We start from the raw sequence: 24,594 nt of genomic DNA, 5'->3' as shown, positions 1-24,594 counted from the left end.
CGCGACTCTTTGCGACCCCATGAATCACAGCACGCCAGGCCTCCCTGTCCATCACCAACTCCCTTAGTTCACTCAGACTCACGTCCATCGAGTCAGTGATGCCATCCAGCCATCTCATCCTCTGTCGTCCCCTTCTCCTCCTGACCCCAATCCCTCCCAGCATCAGAGTCTTTTCCAATGAGTCAACTCTTTGCATCAGGTGGCCAAAGTATTGGAGTTTCAGCTTTAGCGTCAGTCCTTCCAATGAACACCCAAGACTGATCTCCTTTAGGATGGACTGGTTGGATCTCCTTGCAGTCCAAGGGACTCATGAGCCTTCTCCAACAACACAGTTCAAAAGCATCAATTCTTCTGCAATCAGCATTCTTCACAGTCCAACTCTCGCATCCATACATGACCACTGGAAAAACCATAGCCTTGACTAGACGGACCTTGGTTGGCAAAGTAATATCTCTGCTTTTCAATATACTAGCTAGGTTGGTCATAACTTTTCTTCCAAGGAGTAAGTGTCTTTTAATTTCATGGCTGCAATCACCATCTACAGTGATTTTGGAGCCCCTCAAAATAAAGTCTGACCCTGTTTCCACTGTTTCCCCATCTATTTCCCATGAAGTGATGGGACCAGATGCCATGATCTTCGTTTTCTGAATGTTGAGTTTTAGGCCAATTTTTTCACTTTCATCAAGAGGCTTTTTAGTTCCTCTTCACTTTCTGCCATAAGGGTGGTGTCATCTGCATGTCTGAGGTTATTGATATTTCTCCTGGCAATCTTGATTTCAGCTTGTGCTTCTTCCAGCCCAGCGTTTCTCATGATGTACTCTGCATTGAAGTTAAATAAGCAGGGTAACAATATACAGCCTTGATGTACTCCTTTCCCTATTTGGAACCAGTCTGTTGTTCCATGTCCAGTTCTAGCCGTTGCCTCCTGACCTGCATACAGGTTTCTCAAGAGGCGGGTCAGGTGCTCTGGTATTCCCATCTCTTTCAGATTTTTCCACAGTTTATTGTGATCCATACAGTCAAAGTCTTTGGCATAGTCAATAAGGCAGAAATAGATGTTTTTTCTGGAACTCTCTTGCTTTTTCGATGATCCAGCAGATGTTGGCAATTTGATCTCTGGTTCCTCTGCCTTTTCTAAAACCAGCTTGAACATCTAGAAGTTCACAGTTCACGTACTGCTGAAGCCTGGTTTGGAGAATTTTGAGCATTACTTTACTAGTGTTGCTGCTGCTGCTGCTGCTAAGTCGCTTCAGTCGTGTCCGACTCTGTGCGACCCCAGAGACGGCAGCCCACCAGGCTCCCCCATCCCTGGGATTCTCCAGGCAAGAACACTGGAGTGGGTTGCCATTTCCTTCTCCAACGCATGAAAGTGAAAAGTGAAAGTGAGTCTCTCAGTCGTGTCCGACCCTCAGCGACCCCATGCACTGCAGCCTTCCAGGCTCCTCCGTCCAGGGGATTTTCCAGGCAAGAGTACTGGAGTGGGGTGCCATTGCCTTCTCCGAAGATCGCACAGTCTCAGAGAAAAAAAAAAAGTTGGGAGGAAGAGTGCTACGGAAAGGTTTGAGTAGGCAAAGGAGGGTGCCTGTCCCCTTTAAGATGGCCCCGCCCTTCACGTCCCGCCCCCAGGGCACCGCCCACTCGGAAAGGCTCGGCCCAAGCCCCGTCGCCTGCCGTATCCAGCCCTCCCCGGCTCGCCCAGGCCCCGCCCTGCGCAGAGGAGTGCTGTCACGTGAGCCGGGCTGCGGCGCCCAGCTCCGCGCCGTCATGGTGGCCCCGATGTATGGCTACCCGGGCGGCCGCCTGGCCCGGGCAGTGACGCGGGCGCTGGCGCTGGCCCTGGTGCTGGCCCTGCTGGTCGGGCTGTTCCTGAGCGGCCTGACCGGCGCGATCCCGACCCCGAGGGGCCAACGGGGACGGGGGATGCCGGTTCCGCCCGCCTCCCGCTGCCGCTCGCTGCTCCTGGACCCCGAGACGGGCCAGCTGAGCCTGGTGGATGGCCGCCACCCTGACGCCGTAGCCTGGGCCAACCTTACCAACGCCATCCGCGAGACCGGGTAAGGGTTGGCCGGATCTCGCGCGGGCCGGCCGGGGGAGGGAGTTGCGTGGGCGCCGGGCCTCGCCGGCCCCTAGGACCGGCCTCTTGCCGGTGACAGAGTCCCATCCTTGTCTCCCTGCGGGCCAGTTTCCCTCCTCCGAGGCTGCAGCGCCGTGGTTGGGTGGGGCCAGTGCAGCCTCCCTCAGCTCACCGGGGCCAGTCTGCCTTCTGCCAGGGATGAGAGGACCTCTGTTTCCCTGGCGACACAGTAATCCCCACATAGGCCAGCGCTTTCCTCCTCCAACCCCCGTCTCACTCCCAGGGACCGGAGGGATAGTACTACCTCTCTAGGAGAAATTCTCACTTCCTTCGTTGTAGATTACCCTGTGGGTGCCAGCCCCACCTGCCTCCTTTCTGGAACCAGAGCAGTAGAACTGAGCTTGGATTCCAGGCCAGTCTGAAAACAGAGAGTCCCCGAATTCACAAAGACCCAGATGGTATCCTTGCTTGGCTTCTGCTCCCCGCTTCCCTAGTCTCTCCTGGTCCAGGGGAAAGTCGCTTGTCCAGATGCTCAGTATGGAGCCAAGGACTCTGTCTTTGGCAGTCATCGTCACTGTCCTTGTCACTGGGCTCTGGGCTGTCATTCTGATGTCTGGCTCTTACCTAACTCCTCTGCCTGTCTGGGCTCTCATTTCCCCATCTTGTGGCTTGGAATTTGAGGATATGCTCTGCCTGGGAAGTTGGGCGGTGCCTTTCTCAGGCCTTGTACCAGGGCTTGTGCCCATTCATTCATTCACTCACTCACTTGGTGTGCTTGGCCATGGGGACACAGAGTTGAGGGGCCCCCCATTCAGTGGGGGAAACTGTGAGGAGGGAAAATCCTGGAAGTGGGGGAACATCTGCCTCCTAGGCTTGTCAGCGTGGCCCAGGCCCAGGACCCAGGCTGTGTGGAGGGTCTTAGGGAACCCTGTGTGTCCCTAAGGACACTGTCCCATCCTGGACTCATCCAATTTGCTGGCATGCATTCATTCCTGCAGGTGTTGGGGAGGCACAGGACACTGAGGACACCCCAGTTCTGGGGCTTTGTGGCACTTGGGAGGGTGTTAGACAGATAGACCTGAGATCGTGGGAAGAGGTTTTACTGCAGACACAGGAGCTGAGTGGGGCTAATCTGGGAGGGGTTCCAGGGAGAGGAAGCCACAGGGTGGGCTGGCATCCACAAAGGAAACCAGAACTCTGTGAGATATGACACTAGAATCTGGTGACCCAGTCTCTGCTGACTCATATATTTTTGGCTCTGCTTAGCAGAGCTAATTGGAGAAGGAAGGCAATGGCACCCCACTCCAGTACTCTTGCCTGGAAAATCCCATGGACGAAGGAGCCTGGTAGGCTGCAGTCTATGGGGTCGCAAAGAGTCGGACATGACTGAGCGACTTCACTTTGACTTTTCACTTTCATGCACTGGAGAAAGAAATGGCAGCCCACTCCAGCGTTCTTGCCTGGAGAATCCCAGGGACAGGGGAGCCTGGTGGGCTGCTGTGTATGGGATTGCACAGAGTCGGACATGACTGAAGTGACTTAGCAGCAGGAGAGCTAACGGAGAAGGCACCGGCACCCCACTCCAGTACTCTTGCCTGGAAAATCCCATGGATGGAGGAGCCTGATAGGCTGTAGTCCATGGGGTCGCAAAGAGTTGGACAGGACTGAGCAACTTCACTTTCACTTTTCACTTTCATGCATTGGAGAAGGAAATGGCAACCCACTCCAGTGTTCTTGCCTGGAGAATCCCAGGGACGGAGGAGCCTGCTAGGCTGCTGTCTGTGGGGTAGCATTGAGTTGGACACGACTGAAGTGACTTAGCAGCAGCAGAGCTAAGAGAGCATGACAGTCTTTGCCTGGATATCAGCTGGGAGAAGGCACAGAGGTAAGGCTCAACATGGGAGAGGGGCTTTGGCCCCAGCAGTTCCCCACTGGGCTGTGTTGCTGTTACGGAAAACAGAAAAGTGGGGAGAGGGCTCCCACGATTGTGCTGGATGGAAAGTTCTTCCAGGCTCAGCGCTGGTGCTGTGTGACTTGGGCAAATCACTTCACCTCTCTGAGCCTGTTTCCTCCCTTGAAGGTGGGGTTCGAAGGAAAATTCAGGGGGATCACAGAGTATCTCTGTTTATTTACTAAAGGAAGGAGTGAATGAAAGAGAAAAGAAATGGGTGTCTTCTGCTCCTGTTTTACAGCTGGGGAAACTGAGAAGTGGAGCCTGGTCTCTTCTACACTCCGTGCTCTCACTTCACTGATCCAGCATCTTTTCTGTCCACGCTGTCCCTGTCTTTCTGGGTCTGACAGCATTTGGGACTATGATGGAGGGAAAACTGCATGGGAAGCCCCCATTTTATAAGCTAGAAAACTGAAGCCCTCAGACACCCTCTTTTTTTGGGGGGGAGGCTGCGCTCTGCAGCTTGTCGGATCTCAGTTCCTGGACCAAGGATTGAATCCAGGCTGTGGAAGTGAAAGCACCGAATCTTAACCACTAGACCACCAGGGAATTCCTCCCAAAGACACTCTCTTGAGAACTCAGGAGTGAGATGTAAGAAAGACAGCTGGGGTATCCAAGCAACTGAACCTCTGATCTGGGGTCGACTGACTTGTCTCAATTTTTGGAGAGTGGAAGTCATGATTTGACTCTTCTGTTCGCCTAGAATTGACATCTTTCCCTCCTCTCTGTCCCTGAGTTTTCACCAGATCCTGGAATTTTCAGGATAACTTACGTGGTCCCTTCACCCATAATCTCTCCTCTTTCAGTTGTGCTGTATCTGACTGGACTGACAGTCCCCATGAAGCCTGAAACATTTAGGGCTTGACACTTGGCGGATCAGAGATGCCCCCAGAGGCAGCGCCTGCCCCAGCCTGGCTCTGGCCTTGGTCCTGGGGAGGCTGACCCCCTCCAACCTTACCTTTTCTGACCTGATCCCCCCCAACCAGCTGTTGGATCTGAATTGCCTTCAAGTTGAGAGAGGAAGTAAATACCAATAAGAGGGAATTAACCTAATAGGAAGCTGGGAAACAACCCAGATCTACCACCCAACAAGCAGAAACACAGCCTAGTAAAATGGCTAATTATCACCCAACTCTTTTTAAAAAATTTTTATTGAAGTATAGTTGATTTACAATGTTGTGTTTTAAGTATATAGCAAATTGAATCCATTATACATATACATATATCCACTCTTTTTTTTTTCTTAAGATTCTTTTCCCATATAGGCCTTTAAAGAGTATTGAATAGAGTTCCTTGTGCTTTACAGCAGGTTCTTATTAGTTATCCAACTGTTTCTGTGAAAAGTCACAAAAGATCAACTTTACATGTAAATGGAAAAGGAGTGATAGACACAGATAAGGCAGGACATCCCACATAGTAGAGGACGTCCAGGACTATACGCTGAAACAGCAGTGATGGGGAAGGGAGATTTGTGACCTGCTCGTGTCCTGGGCTTCCCTGGTAGCTCAGTGGTAAAGAATCCGTCTGCCAATGCAGGAGACATGGGTTCAATCCCTGGGTTGGGAAGGTCCCCTGGAGGAGGAAATGACAACCCACTCCAGTATTCTTGCTTGGGAAATCATGGACAGAAGAGCCTGGTGGGGTGCAGTCCATGGGTTGCAAAAGAGTCAGACACGACTGGGCAGCTGAGCATGCGCACATGCTCATTTCACAAGAATGGTCTGGCTCTTCTCAAATGTGGCCTCTTCATTAAACCCTGGCGTCATCTCAGACGTATTTGTGGCCCCTGACATAAAATCACAGCGTGGGCCATAGACTTTCCAGAAAAAAAAAAAAATTGAGGAAATAGATGCAGTGCAGCTGACTTTTATTTTTGTCAAACAAGTGCATTAGAAAGAAACCAGAACAATATTTATCGATCTCTTCCCTTTTCATCTTCTAAAGTGATCAGCTGTTTTAGAACCAAACAAGCAGGAAGGCCATGATCTCTGAATCAAGAATAGTCTAATGGGAACATTTTTCTTTAGAAACACTCTCTTCTCAGTAGTTTGCTTTCTGTTGTTATTGTTGTTGTGTTTTTGGTTTTTTGTCCAGGAACTGGGATAGTATCTCAAACTTGTCAGCCAGCATGGCAGTGAGGGATTCCAGAAGTCATTTGCTAATGTCCAAACCTTCCCATTTTACAGATGGGAAAACTGAGGCTGAAAAAGTATGAAGGTTTGGTTTGCAGCAAGGTTTCAGGTTTAACAGTAGAGAGATCTAGGTTCAGATCTTTACCTGGACACTTACTACAGGTGATCAAGAGCAGCTCACTCACTTTCGTGGTGAGAATGGTGACAGCCTTGCAAGGTTCTGGAAAAGAGTCATTTGATAAGGGCTTAAGGTCTGAAGCAACAGAGGGATCCTCAGAGATCAGCCTCAGGGGCTTCAGCACCGAAATCCTCTCTGAATGAAGGTCTTTCCAAGGTGTTCTGGAAAGATAGGCTGAAACCCACCTGACCAGGTTTTTTGAGGACTCCGGTGAAGTAAATAAACTTCACCATCCAAATGGAATCACCCTGGTTGCCCTTTGGTATAAGGCAGCCCAGGGAGGAATGCAGGAGGCACTGTAATGAGGCACTGTCTCGACTGATTCCTTGTTTACAGTACCGTGGCCTCGCCGGGAGTGGATTATTACTGTCCACTCATTCTTTTCCTTTTCATCCAGCTTGAAAGAGTCACGCTGCATTCTTTTATATTTTTGTACTTAATTATTAGGTTAATAGTTAATAGTACTTAACTGTTCTGGGCTTCCCAGGTGGCGCTAGTGGTAAGGAATCCACCTGCCAGTGCGGGAGATGCAAGAGATGTGGGTTTGATCCCTGGACTGGGAAGATCCCCTGGAGAAGGAAATGGCAACCCGCTCCAGTATTGCCTGTAAAGTGCTATGGAGAGGGGTGCCTGGTGGACTAGAGTCCATGGGGTTGCAAACAGTCGGACATGACTGAGCACACACTTAACTATTCATGGTAAAAAAATTCTAGCAGTTTAGAAAGGTGAGATGGGATGTGGAAGATAAACTGTGTCCCCATTCTTTCTTTTTATATATGAAACCACTGTGAGTTCTTTCTTCCAGAATTTTCTGTGCCTAACAGGCCTAAACATATATACATACATGTGTGTGTACTGGTGTGTGTCTCTCTGTGTGTGTGTAACATGTGTGTGTACTGGTGTGTGTCTCTCTGTGTGTGTAACGTGTATGTGTACTGGTGTGTGTCTGTGTGTGTAACGTGTGTGTGTAACGTGTGTGTACTGGTGTGTGTCTCTCTGTGTGTAATGTGTGTGTGTACTGGTGTGTGTCTCTCTGTGTGTGTAATGTGTGTGTACTGGTGTGTGTCTCTGTGTGTGTAACGTGTGTGTGTACTGGTGTGTGTCTCTGTGTGTAACGTGTGTGTACTGGTGTGTGTCTCTGTGTGTGTAACATGTGTGTGTACTGGTGTGTGTGTCTCTGTGTGTGTAACGTGTGTGTGTACTGGTGTGTGTGTGTGTGTAACGTGTGTATACTGGTGTGTGTCTCTGTGTGTAACATGTATGTGTACTGGTGTGTCTCTCTCTGTGTAACGTGTGTATGTACTGGTGTGTGTGTCTCTGTGTGTGTAACATGTGTGTGTACTTGTGTGTGTCTGTGTAACATGTGTGTGTACTTGTGTGCGTCTCTCTGTGTGTAACGTGTGTGTACTTGTGTGTGTAACATGTGTGTGTACTGGTGTGTGTGTCTCTGTGTGTAACGTGTGTGTGTACTGGTGTGTGTCTCTGTGTGTAACGTGTGTGTACTGGTGTGTGTCTCTGTGTGTGTAACATGTGTGTGTACTGGTGTGTGTCTCTCTGTGTGTGTAACGTGTGTGTACTGGTGTGTCTCTCTGTGTGTAACGTGTGTGTGTACTGGTGTGTGTCTCTGTGTGTGTAACATGTGTGTGTACTGGTGTGTGTGTCTCTGTGTGTAACATGTGTGTGTACTTGTGTGTGTCTCTGTGTGTAACATGTGTGTGTACTTGTGTGTTTGTGTGTAACATGTGTGTGTACTTGTGTGTCTCTGTGTGTAACATGTGTGTGTACTGGTGTGTGTGTCTGTGTGTGTAACATGTATGTGTACTGGTGTGTGTGTCTCTCTGTGTGTAACATGTATGTGTACTGGTGTGTGTCTCTCTGTGTGTGTAACGTGTGTGTACTGGTGTGTCTCTCTGTGTGTGTAACGTGTGTGTGTACTGGTGTGTGTCTCTGTGTGTGTAACGTGTGTGTGTAACATGTGTGTGTACTGGTGTGTGTCTCTGTGTGTGTGTAACGTGTGTGTGTACTGGTGTGTGTGTCTCTGTGTGTGTAACGTGTATGTGTACTGGTGTGTCTCTCTCTGTGTAACATGTGTGTACTGGTGTGTGTCTCTCTGTGTGTAACATGTGTGTGTACTGGTGTGTGTCTCTGTGTGTGTAACATGTGTGTGTACTGGTGTGTGTCTCTGTGTGTAACGTGTGTGTACTTGTGTGTGTCTCTGTGTGTAACGTGTGTGTACTGGTGTGTGTCTCTGTGTGTGTGTAATGCTTTTGAACATGAGGTAATCCTGAATCCACCATTTGTCCTTCTCTAATCCTGTAGTGTCTGACACCTCCTTACACACGGCAGCCTGTCATGAGGTTCCCTACGCCCACTGCATCTGTGGGTAGGTTATTGTGTTAGGCCCCTAACACCAGATGTTTCGAGAAGGTCCAGGTTTCTCCAGCTCTACTCAGAAATGCCAGGGATTTCCCTGGTGGTCCAGTGGCTAAGACTCTGAGCTTCTACTGCAGAGGGCACGGGTTCTGTCCCTGATTGGGGAACTAAGATCCTGCAAGCCAAGCAGTACAGCCAGAAGAAAAAAAAAAAGGGTTGCTGTGAACAAGGACCCTCCTACGCCTCCATAAGGGCTGTGAGAGTCCGGGCCACAGGGTGGGTTCTCGCCACTGCCTGAGTCCGCAGACTCGGCACCATGGCCTTAACTGAGCCTGCTCCCCGCCAGAGAGCTCTTAAGGAGGGGCTCTCTGGAGGAAGGCCACTGACCTTTCAGTTATCACCAAGACTTAGCATCTGAACAGCTTTTTTGGTTTTAGGTAATTTGTATACATTCTCTCTTGATTCCCTATGATTTTTTTTTTTGTGGGGGCGGTCATAAGTAAATCTACATATTGGGCTCTGTTTGAGGTTTCTTCCCACCACCAAATCTACTAGAGTTCTCTTCTGGCACCTGCCATGACAACACTCTGAAGTGGGAGTCACTTTGCCCATTTTACAGGTGAGAAAACCGAGGCCCAGGGAGGGCAATTTGCCCAAAGGTACACAGTCAGTAACAGACAGACCTGGGGATTCAAAGTCACCCTGAGGGAGCCACAAGCCTAGGCTCTCTTTGTTTTCTGCTTTCCTTGAAATTTAAGACCTTTCTTCTAGGCTCTTGTGTTTTCCTGTCCTTAGCTGTGATTCTATGTGAGCCATGACCTGGAAGTCCATGGCTGTCATATTCCTTTGGTAAGAACTGACCCCTTCACCTTTAAGGACTAAACAGTTGCCCACAAAACTCAGTTACGTTAGAGACTCAGAGCACATGCTCTGCACTGCTAGTCTCAGCTCCTTCACTTACTTGCTGTGTGACTTTGGGCAAGTGGCTTCACCTCTCTGAGCCTCGGGTCCCACAGCTGTACATGTTCGAAGAATTTAGAGCGAAAAGTAAACATGTGATGTGCTTAGCACTGGGAGTTGTTTCCACTGTGTCGGGGCCCCATCACACGTCCCCACAGCTCCATTTTATCTTGCGGCTCAATTTCTTTGCTTTGGAACTTCCAGAGCTTGCACTTCTTTCTTTTACTTTCCCTCTCCTCCCTCTGACTCCCTTCTTCCTGCAAGCTCCTACTTAAACTTCAAAACCCGGAGCAACTATCACCTCTTCTGAGAAGCCTTCCTAGATTTTACTCAGTAGCAGCAGGAGTGTACCTCCTCAGGGGATCCTTTTCTCATCACAGCAGTTGCATTCATTCTCGTATGCCCTTTATGTCCAGCTCCCATAGGTGGTCCCAGAAGCTTGATTGGCGAAACTTTGGGGTGTGAGTGTTCGATAGTCGTTATCTCTGCTGTATCTTCTCTAGGGCAGAGCTGTTCTTGTCCTGGAGCTCTTTGGTGGCTTTGTAGCCAACTCTCCATGGGACAGCCCTGGCTCAGCCTGGCTCTCCTGTCATGTAACTTCTTCAAGGTTTCACCGGTGTCTTCTGTCGCCCTCATTTTCTTAAAAGAAATTACCTTCACAAATGTTTTCCTTAGTTACAGAAGTCACCTGGGTGAATATTTCTCTGTCCTTGGAGCAAGGATGAAATCCAGAACCATAAAGGAAAGATAGGACAAAGCTGAAAACCACTCCATGGCAAAAAAAAGGAAAAACCTATTAAAATACAGGCATTTTCCATATCAGTGACAAGCCAGTGGGCTAATATGTATAGAGAGAATTTCACCAAATGAGACGTCTACACGCTGCAAGTAGAGAAAGCCCACCGCAGCAACGAGACCCAGCGATGCCAAAAATAAATAAATGCATTTTAAAAATTAAAAAGATATGGAAATGACTAGAACAGTGCCTGGCGCAGAGGAAACCCTCACTAGGGAGCGGCTGGTATTATGGGGGCGGGGCGGGAAGCAAGGGTTAGTTCAGCTCTGTTTGTCAGCATCTGTTAAAAATAAAAGTCCGAGTATCCTTTGACCCAGCAGTTCTGTTTTTAGGGACTCAGCCTGAGACGTGCATGGAGACAGACCGACAGACATCCATGTGAATGGCAGTTCGCCACTGAGTTGTCATCTGTGGTTTAAAGCTGCAGACAGCCGCAAGCCGAGCTGAGTGCCCCTTTCACACTTGCCCCCTCGCTGACCAGGTGTCCCCCTCTCCTACCTCTGCAGGTGGGCCTTTCTGGAGCTGCACACGAACGGCCGCTTCAATGACAGCCTGCAGGCCTACGCCGCGGGCGTGGTGGAGGCAGCTGTGTCCGAGGAGGTAAGGGCCTGGTCGGTCGGGGAACCTGGGACTCCCCCCACCCAGCAAGCGTGTTCCCTAGAGAGCTTCGGAGGGGTCTGAGATGTGTGTAGGGGGCTCTCCCCCACCCCCAACCTTCCATCCAGTTGGGAAGAAAAGGCTCACCTGTTTTTGTTAAACATTTACTCTGGGTACTCCTTGATACATGTGAAAACACAACGCGTTTTCAAGTTACAAAGCTTAATAATAAAATAAACGCCCAAACTAAACCCTAGAATGTTGCTGCTGCTACTGCTGCTGCTAAGTCACTTCAGTTTTGTCCGACTCTGTGCGACCCCATAGACTGCAGCCCACCAGGCTCCCCCGTCCCTGGGATTTTCCAGGCAAGAACACTGGAGTGGGTTGCCATTTCCTTCTCCAATGCATGAAAGTGAAAAGTGAAAGTGAAGTCGCTCAGTCGTGTCCGACTCTTGGCGACCCCATGGACTGCAGCCTACCAGGCTCCTCCATCCATGGGATTCTCCAGGCAAGAGTACTGGAGTGGGGTGCCATTGCCTTCTCTGCCCTGGAATGTTACTAATATTAATTGAAATCCCCTTCTCAACACCATTCCCCTGCCTCCCCTAGCCCAGAGACACACACCAAACTACACGGGGTGGCTGCCGTGCCCATTCCCTTTCATTCCTTCATTCATTTTTATTGAGATAGAATTCACATGCCATAAAATTCACCATTTTAAAATGTGTACACTCCAGTGGTTTTTACTATATTCATAAGGTTGCACGACCACCACCAGTGTCTAATTCCAGAACATTCTCATCACCCCAGGAAGAAACCCCATACCCGTTAGCAGTCACTTCCCTTTCCACCCTTTCACCCAGCCCCTGGCCACCGCTAATCTCCTTTCTGTCTCTACGGATTGGCTTATTCTGGACAATTCCTATGAGAGAGATCATACAGTATGTGGCCTTGTGTGACTGGCTTCTTTCACTTGTTTTCAAGTTTCCTCCATGTTTTAGTGTGTGTTAGAACTTTATTCCTTTTTATGGCCGAATAATATCGCATCTTAGGGATAGACAGTTTTATTTATCCATTCATCAGTGAGTGGAACGAGTTATTTCCACTCCCTTCCTTGGGTTAAACTGGCTTTACTACATTTGATGAAGCTGTAAACCAGCTTTTGTGTTGCTTTAACTGCCTTGGGGCTGTTTAAAAGCGGTAGTCACACCTTTCAGAAGGCACTGGGAATGGGTGAGGCTGTGGTGTGCCAGCCGTGCTCCCACGGGGTGCGTGGGGGTGTGACACCCCTGCTGGACAGTAAGTCTGCGTTGGCTCGTAGAGCTGAATGCTCATGTCCCGCTCGTGTCCCTTAGGACCCAGCGGCCCCGCTCCTCAGGCGTGTACCCTAGAGGTGACCCGAGGATGCGCGTGCGGGGTTCAGAGCAGCCTCCGAGGCAGGAACACTCAAATGCCACCCGCAGGTAGCCCCCGGGCAACCGGCTTGCGGTACCAAACACAGTGCAGGCTGACAGAGCCGTGAAAATGAACGCGCAGCGTGCTGGGTCTGAGACGCATAGTGGTGAGGGGTCAGAGCACGTCACAGGAGACGGGATACGGCCCGACAGCCTTCTGTAAACTCCCGCTCCTCTTTCTGACCCCCAGTTGCAGTTGAGGTGCCCTCCTGGGACCTCGATGTCTGGGGAGAGGTCAGACACTGGGTCAGGCCCTCGTGGTTTGGGGTGCCCAGTGGTAAATGAGGCGTGATTCCATCTCTCATGGTCCTCGTAGCCTGAGCCAGGAACACGGAGGCAAGGCCCAAAGTGGTTCTCACGTGAGGAACCCCAGACACACATGCCAGGCTGTTTGCCCACGTTATCTCCCTGAGCTTGCACACCAGCCCCCCAGGGAGGCTCTGGATCAGCTGGGGTGGCAGAGGCCACTGGGGTCATGTGGGCTCTGGTCCTCCAGCCCGGCCCAGGCTAGTTCATGTGGCAGTTGAGGGCAGGGAACTGGCACGAGATTCTCTTGCCAAGTTCACGGTTGTGTCCTCAGTGAGGCAGGACATAGTAGGTGCTCAACAAAATTGGTCATTGACTGACTAACCACATGTATAGATTGTGGTGAGGACGGGGGTCCTCAGTAGCAAAAGAGGTGTCATCTAGGACAGATGGTGAATGCTGAAGGCTTTCAGAAGAGGGAGGCGGCCAGGGGCATTGGGCCCTGTTGGGAGGGAGTAAGAGCTGGCTGGGTGAGAAGGGCCCTGGGGGACCGAAGCCGGCATGGGCGAAGGTGCAGGGGTGTCCCCACCAGGGCTTCTGGACTCTCTGGAGACCTGGATGGGAGTGGGGCCTCTGAGCCCGAGTGGGGGCCAGGGGGATCCTCAGGGAAGAGAGCAGCCCTGCTGCCCCACCCCTGCCCTCGCCCACCTCACCACCACCCCGCCCCCAGCTCATCTACATGTACTGGATGAACACAGTGGTGAATTACTGCGGCCCCTTCGAGTATGAAGTCGGTTACTGCGAGAGGCTCAAGAACTTTCTAGAGGCCAACCTGGAGTGGATGCAGAAGGAGATGGAGCTGAACAATGGCTCTGCTTACTGGCACCAGGTGGGCGCAGCCCCCATGCTCAGAGGGCTGGGGCGGCAGGTTGGGTCAGCTTCAGGGACCTGCTGCCACTGCAGCTGCCCCTGTTCCACTGGCCAACCTGTCTCCCACTCCTATCAGCCAGCCCTGTCTTCCTCCCTCCATCCCCCACCCACCCACACACCCATCTACCTACCCATCTGCCTCCCCGTCCATTCTCACATCTCTCCAATCTTCCCTCCCTCCATGTCCACCCTTCCCTTTCTGCTTCCTACACATCCGTCTCTCCAACCCCCCACCCACCCATCTCTCCATCCACCCACCCACCCCCCCGTCTCTCCATCCACCCCCCCCACCCCCCCATCTCTCCATCCACCCCCTCCACCCACCCACCCGTCTCTCCATCCACACCACCCACCCAGCCACCCCTCTACCTACCCACCCATCCTTCCATCTGTCCATCTGTTTACGCATCCATGCATCTGGTTTGTCCGCCCAGCTCATCTGTCCACCCTCCACAAGCCTGTCCATCTTTCACTTTCTTCTTATTCATCCGTCACCTATCTGCCCGTCTTAGCCCGGTCGTCAAGATCTTCTGTCCACCCACCTTGTTGCTATATCCTGTTTGGTTACCTGTCGCGGTTCATCATCTGCCTGTCTGTCCATCTGCCCTCCCTTCTACCTGTCTAGCCATCTTGCTGACTGACCACCTTCCCTGCTTCATTCCTCATCTTTCTGATCAGAGTCTCAGCACGCATCTGTCTGTCCATCTGTTGGTCCATCCCCTCTGCTCTCTCTTGGCTCTTCATAAATCTCACCAGGGGCTGCCCTGTTGTTCCAGGGTGATGCCGCAGCCCATAATGTGGCCTGAGAAGCCCGCGACACCCTTTCCCTCCCCAGCCTCACCGCCTGTCGACCTTGATCTGTGCTCTGGCCTCTGGCCTCCTCCCAGTTCCATGAACAAGATGTTCTACCTCTTGCCTTGGGGCTTTAGAACGTGCTGTTCCTTCTGCCTGGAACACTCTCCTTCCTCCCCCTCTGTCTGGCGCCCCCGACCACTCCTCACGGCCGCCTGCCCTCTCTGCACGTCCTGGTAGCACTCTTACAAGGCATTCAGTGCCTGTCTCCAGCCAGCCTCGGGCCCCATGAGGACAGGCAAGGACCACATCCGCTTTGTCTGCTGTGCGGGCCCTAGTACCTAGCACAGGGGCTGGCGCATCGTCAGTGCTTTATAAGTGAAGGTTTGCTGCGCACTGACAGATGAGGGAATGAATCCATCCTGTCCTGTCCATCTACTTCAGCACCTGCCTGAGCGTCTGTCCTTCTCTCCACTCTCCCGTCCATCTAGATGATTGCCTTTCTCTCCGTCCTCTTGTTTACTTCAGCAGCCACCATCCATCTATCAGTCCTGCCCGTCCATCCATCTGTCCTTTTGTCCATCTGTCTTACAGATGCTTGCTAAGTGCCTGGTGTGTGTCCAGCCCAGGCCAAGGCCCCATGGGGGACCCAGTGATGTACTCCGTGGTTACAGGACAATGGCAGTGACTGGGGAGAAGTCAGCCACATGAGACCAGTGCCCTGAGCCAGCAGCATAGCCAGTAACGAAACTCAGAACAGGGAGCAGTCCACAGTGGGCCAGGGCAGGCTGGGAGGCTTCCTGGAGGAGGTGGCTTTGAGCTGGGCCCTTATGGGGGGTGATTTGGGGTTAGCACAGAATGGAGACATGCAGTTAGGTGATGGCAGGAGGGTGCTTAGCTTGGAGGGGTGGCTGTGGTTAACCATTGCAGGAGTAGGTGTGGGCGTGGGGGAGAGGCCTCACACTCCCTCTGCCCCCATCCCTTTCCCCCCACCAGGTGCGGCTGACCCTCCTGCAGCTGAAGGGCCTGGAGGACAGCTATGAAGGCAGTGTGGCCTTTCCAACTGGGAAGTTCACCATCAAACCCTTGGGGTTCCTGTAAGTGCCACCCCCAGAGTGCATAGGGCAGGGGAGAGGGCTACGCGCCTTGCAGTCAGACTGGCCTGGGTTCCAGTACCAGCCCTGCCACTTCCTGGCTACATGGCCTTGGACCGGTTGCCAGATCTCCCAGTGCCTCAGCTTCCTCCTCTGTGAAATGGGTACATAATGCAGGTATGGTAGCCCTCCAGCACCCTGGCCCTCCACAGACTGTTGCAGATCTCTGGGGACCTTGAAGACTTAGAGGTGGCCCTGAATAAGAGCAAGACCAACCATGCTATGGGCTCTGGCTCCTGTTCTGCCCTCATCAAACTGCTGCCTGGCCAGAGTGACCTCCTGGTCGCCCACAACACCTGGCACTCCTACCAGTACATGCTGCGCGTCATGAAGAAGTACTGGTTCCAGTTCAGAGAAGGGCCCCAAGGTGGGTAGACGTGGGTGGACCTCTGTGTGTGGGCATGTCTGTCGGTACACAGTGCGCACAGGGCTAGGAGGTGTGGGTCTTGGCCCTGTATACACTGGGGTCACTGTAAGGCCATGCTAAGAGTTCATGTTATTGTTAACTTGTTTATTTCCTTTTAATTTTTATCTCACAAAGTGTATCATCAGCAAGATACTGCTGCATAACAGATCACCCCAAATTTAAAACGAAGGCTTAAAATAGCCATTTTTTTTTACTCACAATGTCTGTGGGTGTCTGTGGGTCAACTGCGTGGTTTTGTTATTCTGAACCAAGCCTCCTGACCTTGGCCAGGCTCACCAGTGCTTCTGTATTCAGCTGGGGTGGGCTGGCTGACCTAGGATGGCCTCATCTGCATGTCTGGGGTTTGCTGTCAGCTGGGATGACGTGACAGCTGGGCTACACAGACATTTGTCCTCCCACAGGCTAGCTCAGACTTGTTCCAGTGACATCTGGGCGGGGAAGTGTGGAAGGCCTCTTGAGGGCCCACTGAAACTGGCACAACAATCTGGTGCACAAAGCAAGTCAAGTGACCAGTTCAGGTTCAAGAAGTGGGGAAATAGGGACTTCCCTGGTGGTCCAGTGGTTAGACTTCACCTGCCAATGCAGGGGCTGAGGGTTTGATCCCTGATCGGGCCCCTGAGATCCCACATGCCTGGAGGCCACAAAACCAGAACATAAACAGCAGAAGCAATATTGTAACAAATTTAATATAGACTTTAAAAATGATCTACATCAAAAAGCAATCTTAAAAAAAAAACAACAACCTACGTAAGTCATACACGAATGTTCTAGAAAATTGGAAAACACGGCAAAACGATACACACACAGTAACAGTCATTGGAACACTCGGCAGCCCACAGGGGATCATCTCTGTGAAGATTTAGTTACTTTGTTTTCCTGGACTTTTAAATAAAATGTACCTCATCGTTCATTTGTTTAAACATTTTTTTATACTAGTAATGTGTCAGTGCGATCTCACTGCCACAAATTCCAGCACTAGAGATGGAGAAATACATCTCCCTTGATGCCCTCCTCCCATATTCCAGACCTCTCCTAAGAGGACAGCGCTGATGCCATTATGGTTTGGATCCATCTAGATTTGGGGGGATGCATTTATATGTGTGCATCTATGGACCTTCTAAAAATGAATAGACTTGAGACTGTCCTCGTGGTCCAATGGCTAAGACTCTGTGCTCCCAGTGCAGTGGGCCCAGGTTCAGTCCCTGGTGGGGGAACTAGGTCTTACTTACATACCACAATAGGGAGTCGTTGATCAGAGAGGACCAGCTCCCAGTTAGAAGACAGGTAAGATTTTTAAAGTCTTCTTCCCCTGAAGCACACCGTGGTGACTGTGGTTAACAACACAGTATTGTATACTTGAAACCTGCCAAGACAGCAGACCTTAAGTGTTTTCACCACACACACAACAAGGGTAGCTGTGTGAAGTGATGGGCGTGTAAATTAGGTGATGGTGGCCATCCTTTCACGGTGTCTACATCTGTCCCAACATCACCGAGTGCAATCTTAAGCACAATTTTTATTTGTCCTTGGTGAAGCAGGGGATAACCACCCCCCCCAAAAAAACAGAGTGTGTACTCTGAGACTTCTGGGTATTTGCTCTCTGAATTATCTTTTTTTTGTGGTAGATTTTTGCAATAACAAAGGAAAGCCAAAAAAGGTATAATAATTAAAAAATTATGTATCCATTTTGCTACTAGCTTTTATACCAATGGCCTGGTTTGCTAACTCTCAGAAAGAATGGAGTGGGGGGCTTCCTCTGATGCCCCCGAGTCTTGTTGGGTGGCGGTGCGGGGGTCCCCATATGGACTTGTCTGACCAGCCCCCACACTGCCCCCTTTCCGGCTCACTCTTGCCCTTGCAGCGGAATCCGCCCGGGCTCCTGGCAACAAGGTGATCTTCTCATCCTACCCTGGTACCATTTTCTCCTGTGATGACTTCTACATCCTTGGCAGTGGGCTGGTGAGTCATCTTCTGTGTTACCTTTCTCCTCCCCCGGGCAGCTTCTCACCTGGCAGCTCGGGTGCAGCAGGTGGACAGTCCCCACCCCCAACCCCGGGGTGAGTCCGTCCTCCACCAGGGGGTGCTCTCAGAAAATGGAGATCCCAGGCCCCAGACCCTGTGGTTGACCAGGACCTCTGCATTGTCACCCAGCTCTTGGGAAATTGTTGGTCTGGGCCCTTTAAAAATATCCTTTGCCCCAGTGACCTTGTTTTGTGTTTACATATTTAGGAAAAGCCATTTCTCTCTCCACTGTGACTCTGCTGTTTCTTGTTCTGCTTTTCCTCTTGTTTTTCACAAAGCCCCCTCTAAACCTGGCCGGGTTCTCTGCATAAGTGTTGTTTATTCCAGCGTGTTGTTTTTAATCCGTTTTCCTGGCTGGGTGCCAGACTCTCAGAAATCTGTTCCTGGCACCCCTGGTGGATTTCAGCAAGCCCTGTGGTCACCAGGGCAACACTGCAGAGGAGGAAAAAACATCCCTTAAAAAGCAGACTAGATGCAGAAGACACCAGTTCCTGGGGAGGGGGATGGAAGGCCTTTTTTGTTTCTATTAGTCTATGAGAGGAGCAGGGCATTTAGTCCCCTTAGATGTGGGAACGAGCCTGAGAGGGGCCAGGCAGTGGGTGAGGGGGCCCCCTTGCTGTGGTCTGGGGCTGGGAAAGCAGGAGTGAAGCCTGGGGAAGGACAGTGGATCCTTGCAGGATTGATCCCGGTTTGATTCTGTTACCTGGAAAGTGTCCAAATGGGAAATTTACCTTCTATTGGGGTTCTTAACTGTTTCTGTGCCACGGGCTCCTTTGGCCGTCTGGGGAGCTGTTGAATCCCTTCTTAGAATAATACTTTTAAATGCATAAACCAATATACAGGGTGATAAAGGAGACCAATTACATTGTCATGTGTTTATTGAAATAGTGTTTAAGCTTTTAATATACAGGCATACCTCGTTTTACTGCACTCTGCAGATACTGTGATTTTTACAAATTGAAGGTTGTTAACAACCCTGCACGTCGATCAACACCGTTTTCCCACCAGCATTCGTTCGTTTTGTATCTCTGTGTCACATTTTGGTAGTTCTCGCGATATTTTTCATTTTTTCATTATTATTGTATTCGTTACGGTGATCTGTGATCAGTGGTCTTTAATATGACTATTGTAATCATTTTTTTGTTTGTATTGTTTTTGTCTTTTCTGTTTTAAAATTAAGATATGTACATTGTTTTTTAAGATAATACTGTTGCACATTTATACTAGACTTTAGATTAGATAGTATAGATGAGATAGCATTTGTTCAGTTTGTACCTCTGTGTCACATGTTGGTTATCCTTGCAACAGTTTTATTTTTTTCACTGTTATTATTTTCATTGCAGTGATCTATGATCAGTGATCTTCAGTGTGCCTGTTGTAATCAGTTTGGTATTTTTTTCGTTTCAATTTTTAAATTAGGGTATGCACATTGTTTTTTAAGAAATGATACTATTGCACATTTATAGTACATTTACAGTAGATTGCACACTTAGAGTAAATTATATAGATTATAGTATAGTGGAAAGGCTTCCCAGGTGGCTCAGTGGTAAAGAATCCACTTGCCAATGCAAGAGACACAAGTTCAGTCCCTGGGTCAAGAAGATCCTCTGGAGAAGGGCATGGCAACCCACTCCAGTATCCTTACCTGGACAGAGGAGCCTGGCAGGCTGCAGTCCATGGGGTCACAAAGAGTTGGACTTGACTGAGCAACTGAGCACACACACACACACACACACACGGTATGGTGGAGTTGGACTTGACTGAGCAACTGAGCACACACACACACACACACACGGTATGGTGGAGTTGGACTTGACTGAGCAACTGAGCGCACACACACACACACACACACACGGTATGGTGGAGTTGGACTTGACTGAGCAACTGAGCACACACACACACACACACACACACACACAGTATGGTGGAGTTGGACTTGACTGAGCAACTGAGCGCACACACGCACGCGCGCGCGCGCACACACACACGGTAGGGTGGAAACAACTTCTTTATGAGCTGGGAAATAAAAATTCATGTGACTTGCCTCCTTTCAATATTTGCTTCCTTACGGTGGTCTGAGACAGAGCCTGCAGTGTCTCTGGGGTCTGCCGGTAGGTGCTGCTTTATTAGCATGTTAAATAAGAAACTGGTTGCAGGTGGGCCGCTTGCCATAATTTGGAAGGCACAAGGAGCATAAACGATCTGAGTTGTGTGCAGTCCTGTCGCATGTGGGAAAACATCCATGACCTCTGTTGGTGACCGTCTCAAGTACCGCTAATAACATTGGCGTGTCACCCACGTTAGCAGTGGAAGATGCTGCGTTTCAGTTTGATGGTAGTGCAAATAAAGGTGTTCTGATTCCGCACCCACATCTGTAGACTCCCTAAATACTGCTTCTGAGGCCAGTTTTTTTTTTTTTAAAAAGAACTAGTCAACAGTTCGGAGCCACGAATGGTGCAACAGCGCTGCCGCTAAGTGGCAGCATGCTCCAGCAGTGAGTCAGGCGACCCTTCAGTGCAGCGGCCCCTGGTCTCTCCCGCAGGTGACCCTGGAGACCACCATCGGCAACAGGAACCCGGCCCTGTGGAAGTACGTGCAGCCCAAGGGCTGCGTGCTGGAGTGGATGCGCAACGTTGTGGCCAATCGCCTGGCCTTGGACGGGGACTCCTGGGCCGACATCTTCAAGAGGTTCAACAGTGGCACGTGAGTGGGCACCGTGGCTCCCCCACCCAACATCCCTACTAGTACTCAGGACCCCGGGGGCACCTGACGTGGCACCAGGGCCACAGACCCCACCCTCTTTGCAGAGTCCTCTTGTTTCATATGTGGGGAAATGGAGGCACGGGGAAGGAAAGGGTTTACCTCTCTCTCACAGGCTCCTCCACCTGGGGAAGGCTCCCAGAGAAAGGCCAGGAGGAAACGTGGAACTTGAGAGCTCTGGGGATAGTGGGGAGGGCCGTCCGAGGAGGTGGACATGGGTGGATGGGGACCCTGTGAGCCAGAGACACCAGAACTGAATTGGACAGGGTCTTAGGATGTTGGGCAGAAGAATTAGCCTTTGTTCCAATAAGTACTAGGGAGCCACAGACTTCTCCTCTGGAGAAGGTAAGCAGCATGATGAGAGGAGAGTGTGAGAACAGCTGGGCGAGCCACGGTGTCCAGGTGATGGTTGAATGGCTGGACACGCCCCGAGCACCCTGGCTGCGTGATTCCTGGCTGTGTGTGGCCCACAGCAGGCGGCTGGGGCAGCAGCCCCGGGTCTGTTCAGCTCTCCCTCCTGGGGTCTGGCAGGTACAACAACCAGTGGATGATCGTGGACTACAAGGCGTTCGTCCCCGGCGGGCCCAGCCCTGGGAGAAGGGTGCTCACTGTCCTGGAGCAGATCCCGTGAGTACCCAGAAAGGGGCAGGGCACCCCAGCAGAGGGAGCCACCTTGGCGGGGGCCCGGAGGCCGCTGAATGTGTGTGGGAGGGGAGACCTCAGGAAGGTGAGCCTGGAGGAGAAGGCAGCCACAGATTGGGCTCAAGATTTGGGACATAATCTACCCGCGGGCAGTGGGGAGCCTTCGGGTGTCCTTGAGCACAGCAGTGCCTGCGGGAGCCCTCTCTCTCACCATTTGCACCCCGTTTCTCTTCCTGGTTGCAGGGGCATGGTGGTGGTGGCTGACAGGACCTCGGAGCTCTACCAGAAGACCTACTGGGCCAGCTACAACATCCCGTATGCCCTGCTTCCTGGTATTCCCCTCCCTTTGCTCAGCTCTCCATGCAGAGGAGGGGTCCTTCCCTGGTGATTCTTTCGCTCCACCAAGCAACCCACCCTGGGACTTCTCTGGCGATTCAGTGGATTAAGACTCCATGCTTCTATTGTGTGGGGTATGGGTTCAGTCCCCTGGTTGGGGAACTAAGATCCCGCAAGCCATGTGGTGTAGCCAGCGGGGGGAAAAAAGAAAAGAAAAAGTGAAATTCTTTCAAAAAAAGGAAGAAACCCACCCCACACCCCTCTTCACCAGGAAAGCCCTGACAGTTTGGGGGTATAGTTGTGAGGTGGGCATCTGTAGGGCCTCCCAGGCTGCACCCGCCGCAGGGTGGTGGGGAGTGGCTGGCCTCAGGTGCCGACCCCTGCCGTGGGCCCCCAGCCGGAGCTGCTTTAACCGGCTGCACAACCAGCACCCCTTACCCCTCACGGTGCTTTTCCTAGATTATTTCCTTTGATCTGTACAACTACCACATGTGGTAACCATGGCTCCGATGAAACTAAAGTTCCCAAGGATCCATAGCTGGTCAGTAGTGAGGTCAAAATTTGAACCCCACATCTCTTGGAGCCCAGACCTTTTACTTGGCCACCCCACGAGACCTCCGAGCAGCACAAGCAAAAGACGTGATTATTGTCATCCTGACCGTCAGGGTTGTTGGTGTTCGTGTCCTGGCACGACTGCCCTCTCTGCCTCCCAGGCCGTGGCCGGGTAAAGTCAGCGGGGGTTGTGAGTGACCACCCTTGTCCCCTGCAGGTCCTTTGAGTCTGTGTTCAATGCCAGCGGGCTGCCGGCCCTGGTGGCCCGCTACGGGGCCTGGTTCTCCTACGACGGGAGCCCCCGGGCCCAGATCTTCCGACGGAACCACTCGCTGGTGCACGACCTGGACTCCATGATGCGGCTTATGAGGTGCGAGGGGGCGACCGGGAGCCCAGAATCGTGTGGCGGAGCTTTATAGTAACTCATTTTCACCTCCCGACAAGCCAGGGGTCAGCAGAGGGTGATGCATCCGTGACAGCAGGACTGAGGCGTCAGCAGGACCTTGGACAGCCAAGGGCACAGAACGTGCCCCCGTGGTCCTCGGGGAGCACGCTCTCCCTCAGGGGATGCAGAGATCCATCCCGTACTCACAGTGATGTTGACGTGTAACAAGCACTGTCTGAACCCCAGGAAATGATGTGAAGGGTCAAAGCGGGGCCTCTAGCCTGGCCTGGAGTGGGGGCCCAGAGGGTTACCCGGAGCAAGGGATGGCAGAGCCGAGGGCTGAGTGATGGGTGTGGAGTGACCAGCCAAGGCGGGTGGGTGACGGAAGCCCAGGTGGCACATTGAACGCAGGCAGCCGGGTTAGGGGGCTGCCGCTTGGAGTCCGGTCTCCCCTCCCAGCACAACTGGTGTTTCCTCTCCTTCCACGTCCAGGTACAACGACTTCTTGCACGACCCTCTGTCACTGTGCAAAGCTTGCACCCCCAAGCCCAATGGGGAGAACGCCATCTCGGCCCGCTCTGACCTCAACCCTGCCAATGGCTCCTACCCCTTCCAGGCTCTGCACCAGCGCTCCCACGGGGGCATCGACGTGAAGGTGCCAGGCTCGGGCAGCTGTGGGTGGGGTGGTCAGAGTTGGGGGGAGCCGCAGGGCTTCCTGGGTTGGGATGACTTAGCCACCTGCCCTCCCCGCACCTGCAGGTGACCAGCACGGCCCTGGCCAAGGCCCTGCGCCTCCTGGCAGTCAGCGGCCCCACGTGGGACCAGCTGCCTCCATTCCAGTGGAGCACCTCGCCCTTCAGCGGCATGCTGCACATGGGCCAGCCTGACCTCTGGAAGTTCTCGCCCATCGAGGTCTCTTGGGACTGAGGCTCTGTCTCTGCTATGCTGCCTTCTGCCCTCGCTGACCCCAGCGGGGACCACCCGACTGGCTGCCACCCTGCCCTCCCGCCTGCCTCCTCTGCAGGGGAGGGTGCATCATCGCCCTGCTGTGCCCGGATGTGGACCTGGGGCAGGGCCGGGTTCATTCTTGTCTGGGCGGCCTCCAGGGTGGGGAATGGAACCCCAGGGGGCGCGGGACTGTTTCCCCTGCCTGGGTGATGCAATCCCCATTTCCCTCTGCGTCTCTCTCCTGCTTTTTTCGCTACCATCCTTGGGACCCAGGACCTGGTCCTGGGCCCCCAGTGGGGCCAGCAGGAGAGGCCCCAGTGCCTACATCCCAGCCCTGTTCTGCCCGTGGCTCTGGAGCTTTGGCTCCAGGTCAGTGTCACTCCTCTCATCCCCATCCCAGCCCGTCCGCTCCCTGGGGTTTCTCCTCCTGGAGGACGGAAACTGGAAACCCTACAAAAAACCAAAGTTTCTGGCTACCTGTGGCAGGAGAGGCCTGAGCGTCCTGCTCTCCTCAGGGCCAAGCAGGAGTGTCAGTCCCTTGGCTCCAGCTTCGTGGCCCCCGCCCCCCAGTGCCGGTCTGCCTTGGCCTCCGGGCAGGGCCCACAGGCCCCCTGCTACCGGAACCGTACCGCAGGCTGTGCTGCCATTAAACGAGAGAGGCCGAGGCCCCTGTGCTGTGCTTCTTGGGGCGGCGGGGACGGCGGGGTCGGCATCGCGTCCTTTCTCTTCTCAGGTTTGAGTTCCGACCATTCACCCGTGTACCCTCCTGTTCATCCTTCTGTGTATCTATCTGTACAGACACTCACCTGCCAACCCACTCACCCCTCGTCCGTCCGCACGGTTATCCATCCGTTCGTCCGTCCAGCTTCCACGTATCCATCCATC

The 24,594-nt window shown here is 52.2% G+C and overlaps 1 protein-coding gene across 1 annotated transcript; it reads left to right on the top strand.

The window, feature by feature from the left end:
• The first annotated feature begins 1,398 nt into the window (after positions 1 to 1,398).
• PLBD2 (phospholipase B domain containing 2) lies at positions 1,399 to 24,374 on the top strand. The gene is made up of 12 exons (XM_069558032.1): positions 1,399 to 2,054; positions 10,971 to 11,064; positions 13,492 to 13,650; positions 15,480 to 15,580; positions 15,790 to 16,004; positions 17,926 to 18,023; positions 20,629 to 20,789; positions 21,378 to 21,473; positions 21,732 to 21,803; positions 22,594 to 22,746; positions 23,254 to 23,416; positions 23,521 to 24,374. The coding sequence occupies exons 1-12, from the start codon at positions 1,420 to 1,422 to the stop codon at positions 23,686 to 23,688; spliced, it is 2,115 nt and encodes a 704-aa protein (XP_069414133.1). The 5' UTR covers positions 1,399 to 1,419; the 3' UTR covers positions 23,689 to 24,374.
• The last annotated feature ends 220 nt before the right edge of the window (positions 24,375 to 24,594 follow it).

This window comes from Ovis canadensis, chromosome 17 (assembly GCF_042477335.2).
Source record: "Ovis canadensis isolate MfBH-ARS-UI-01 breed Bighorn chromosome 17, ARS-UI_OviCan_v2, whole genome shotgun sequence".
Classification (NCBI taxonomy): Eukaryota; Metazoa; Chordata; class Mammalia; order Artiodactyla; family Bovidae; genus Ovis; species Ovis canadensis.
The sequence above is the reverse complement of the archived record's forward strand: the minus strand, read 5'-3'. Positions and strand labels throughout refer to the sequence as shown.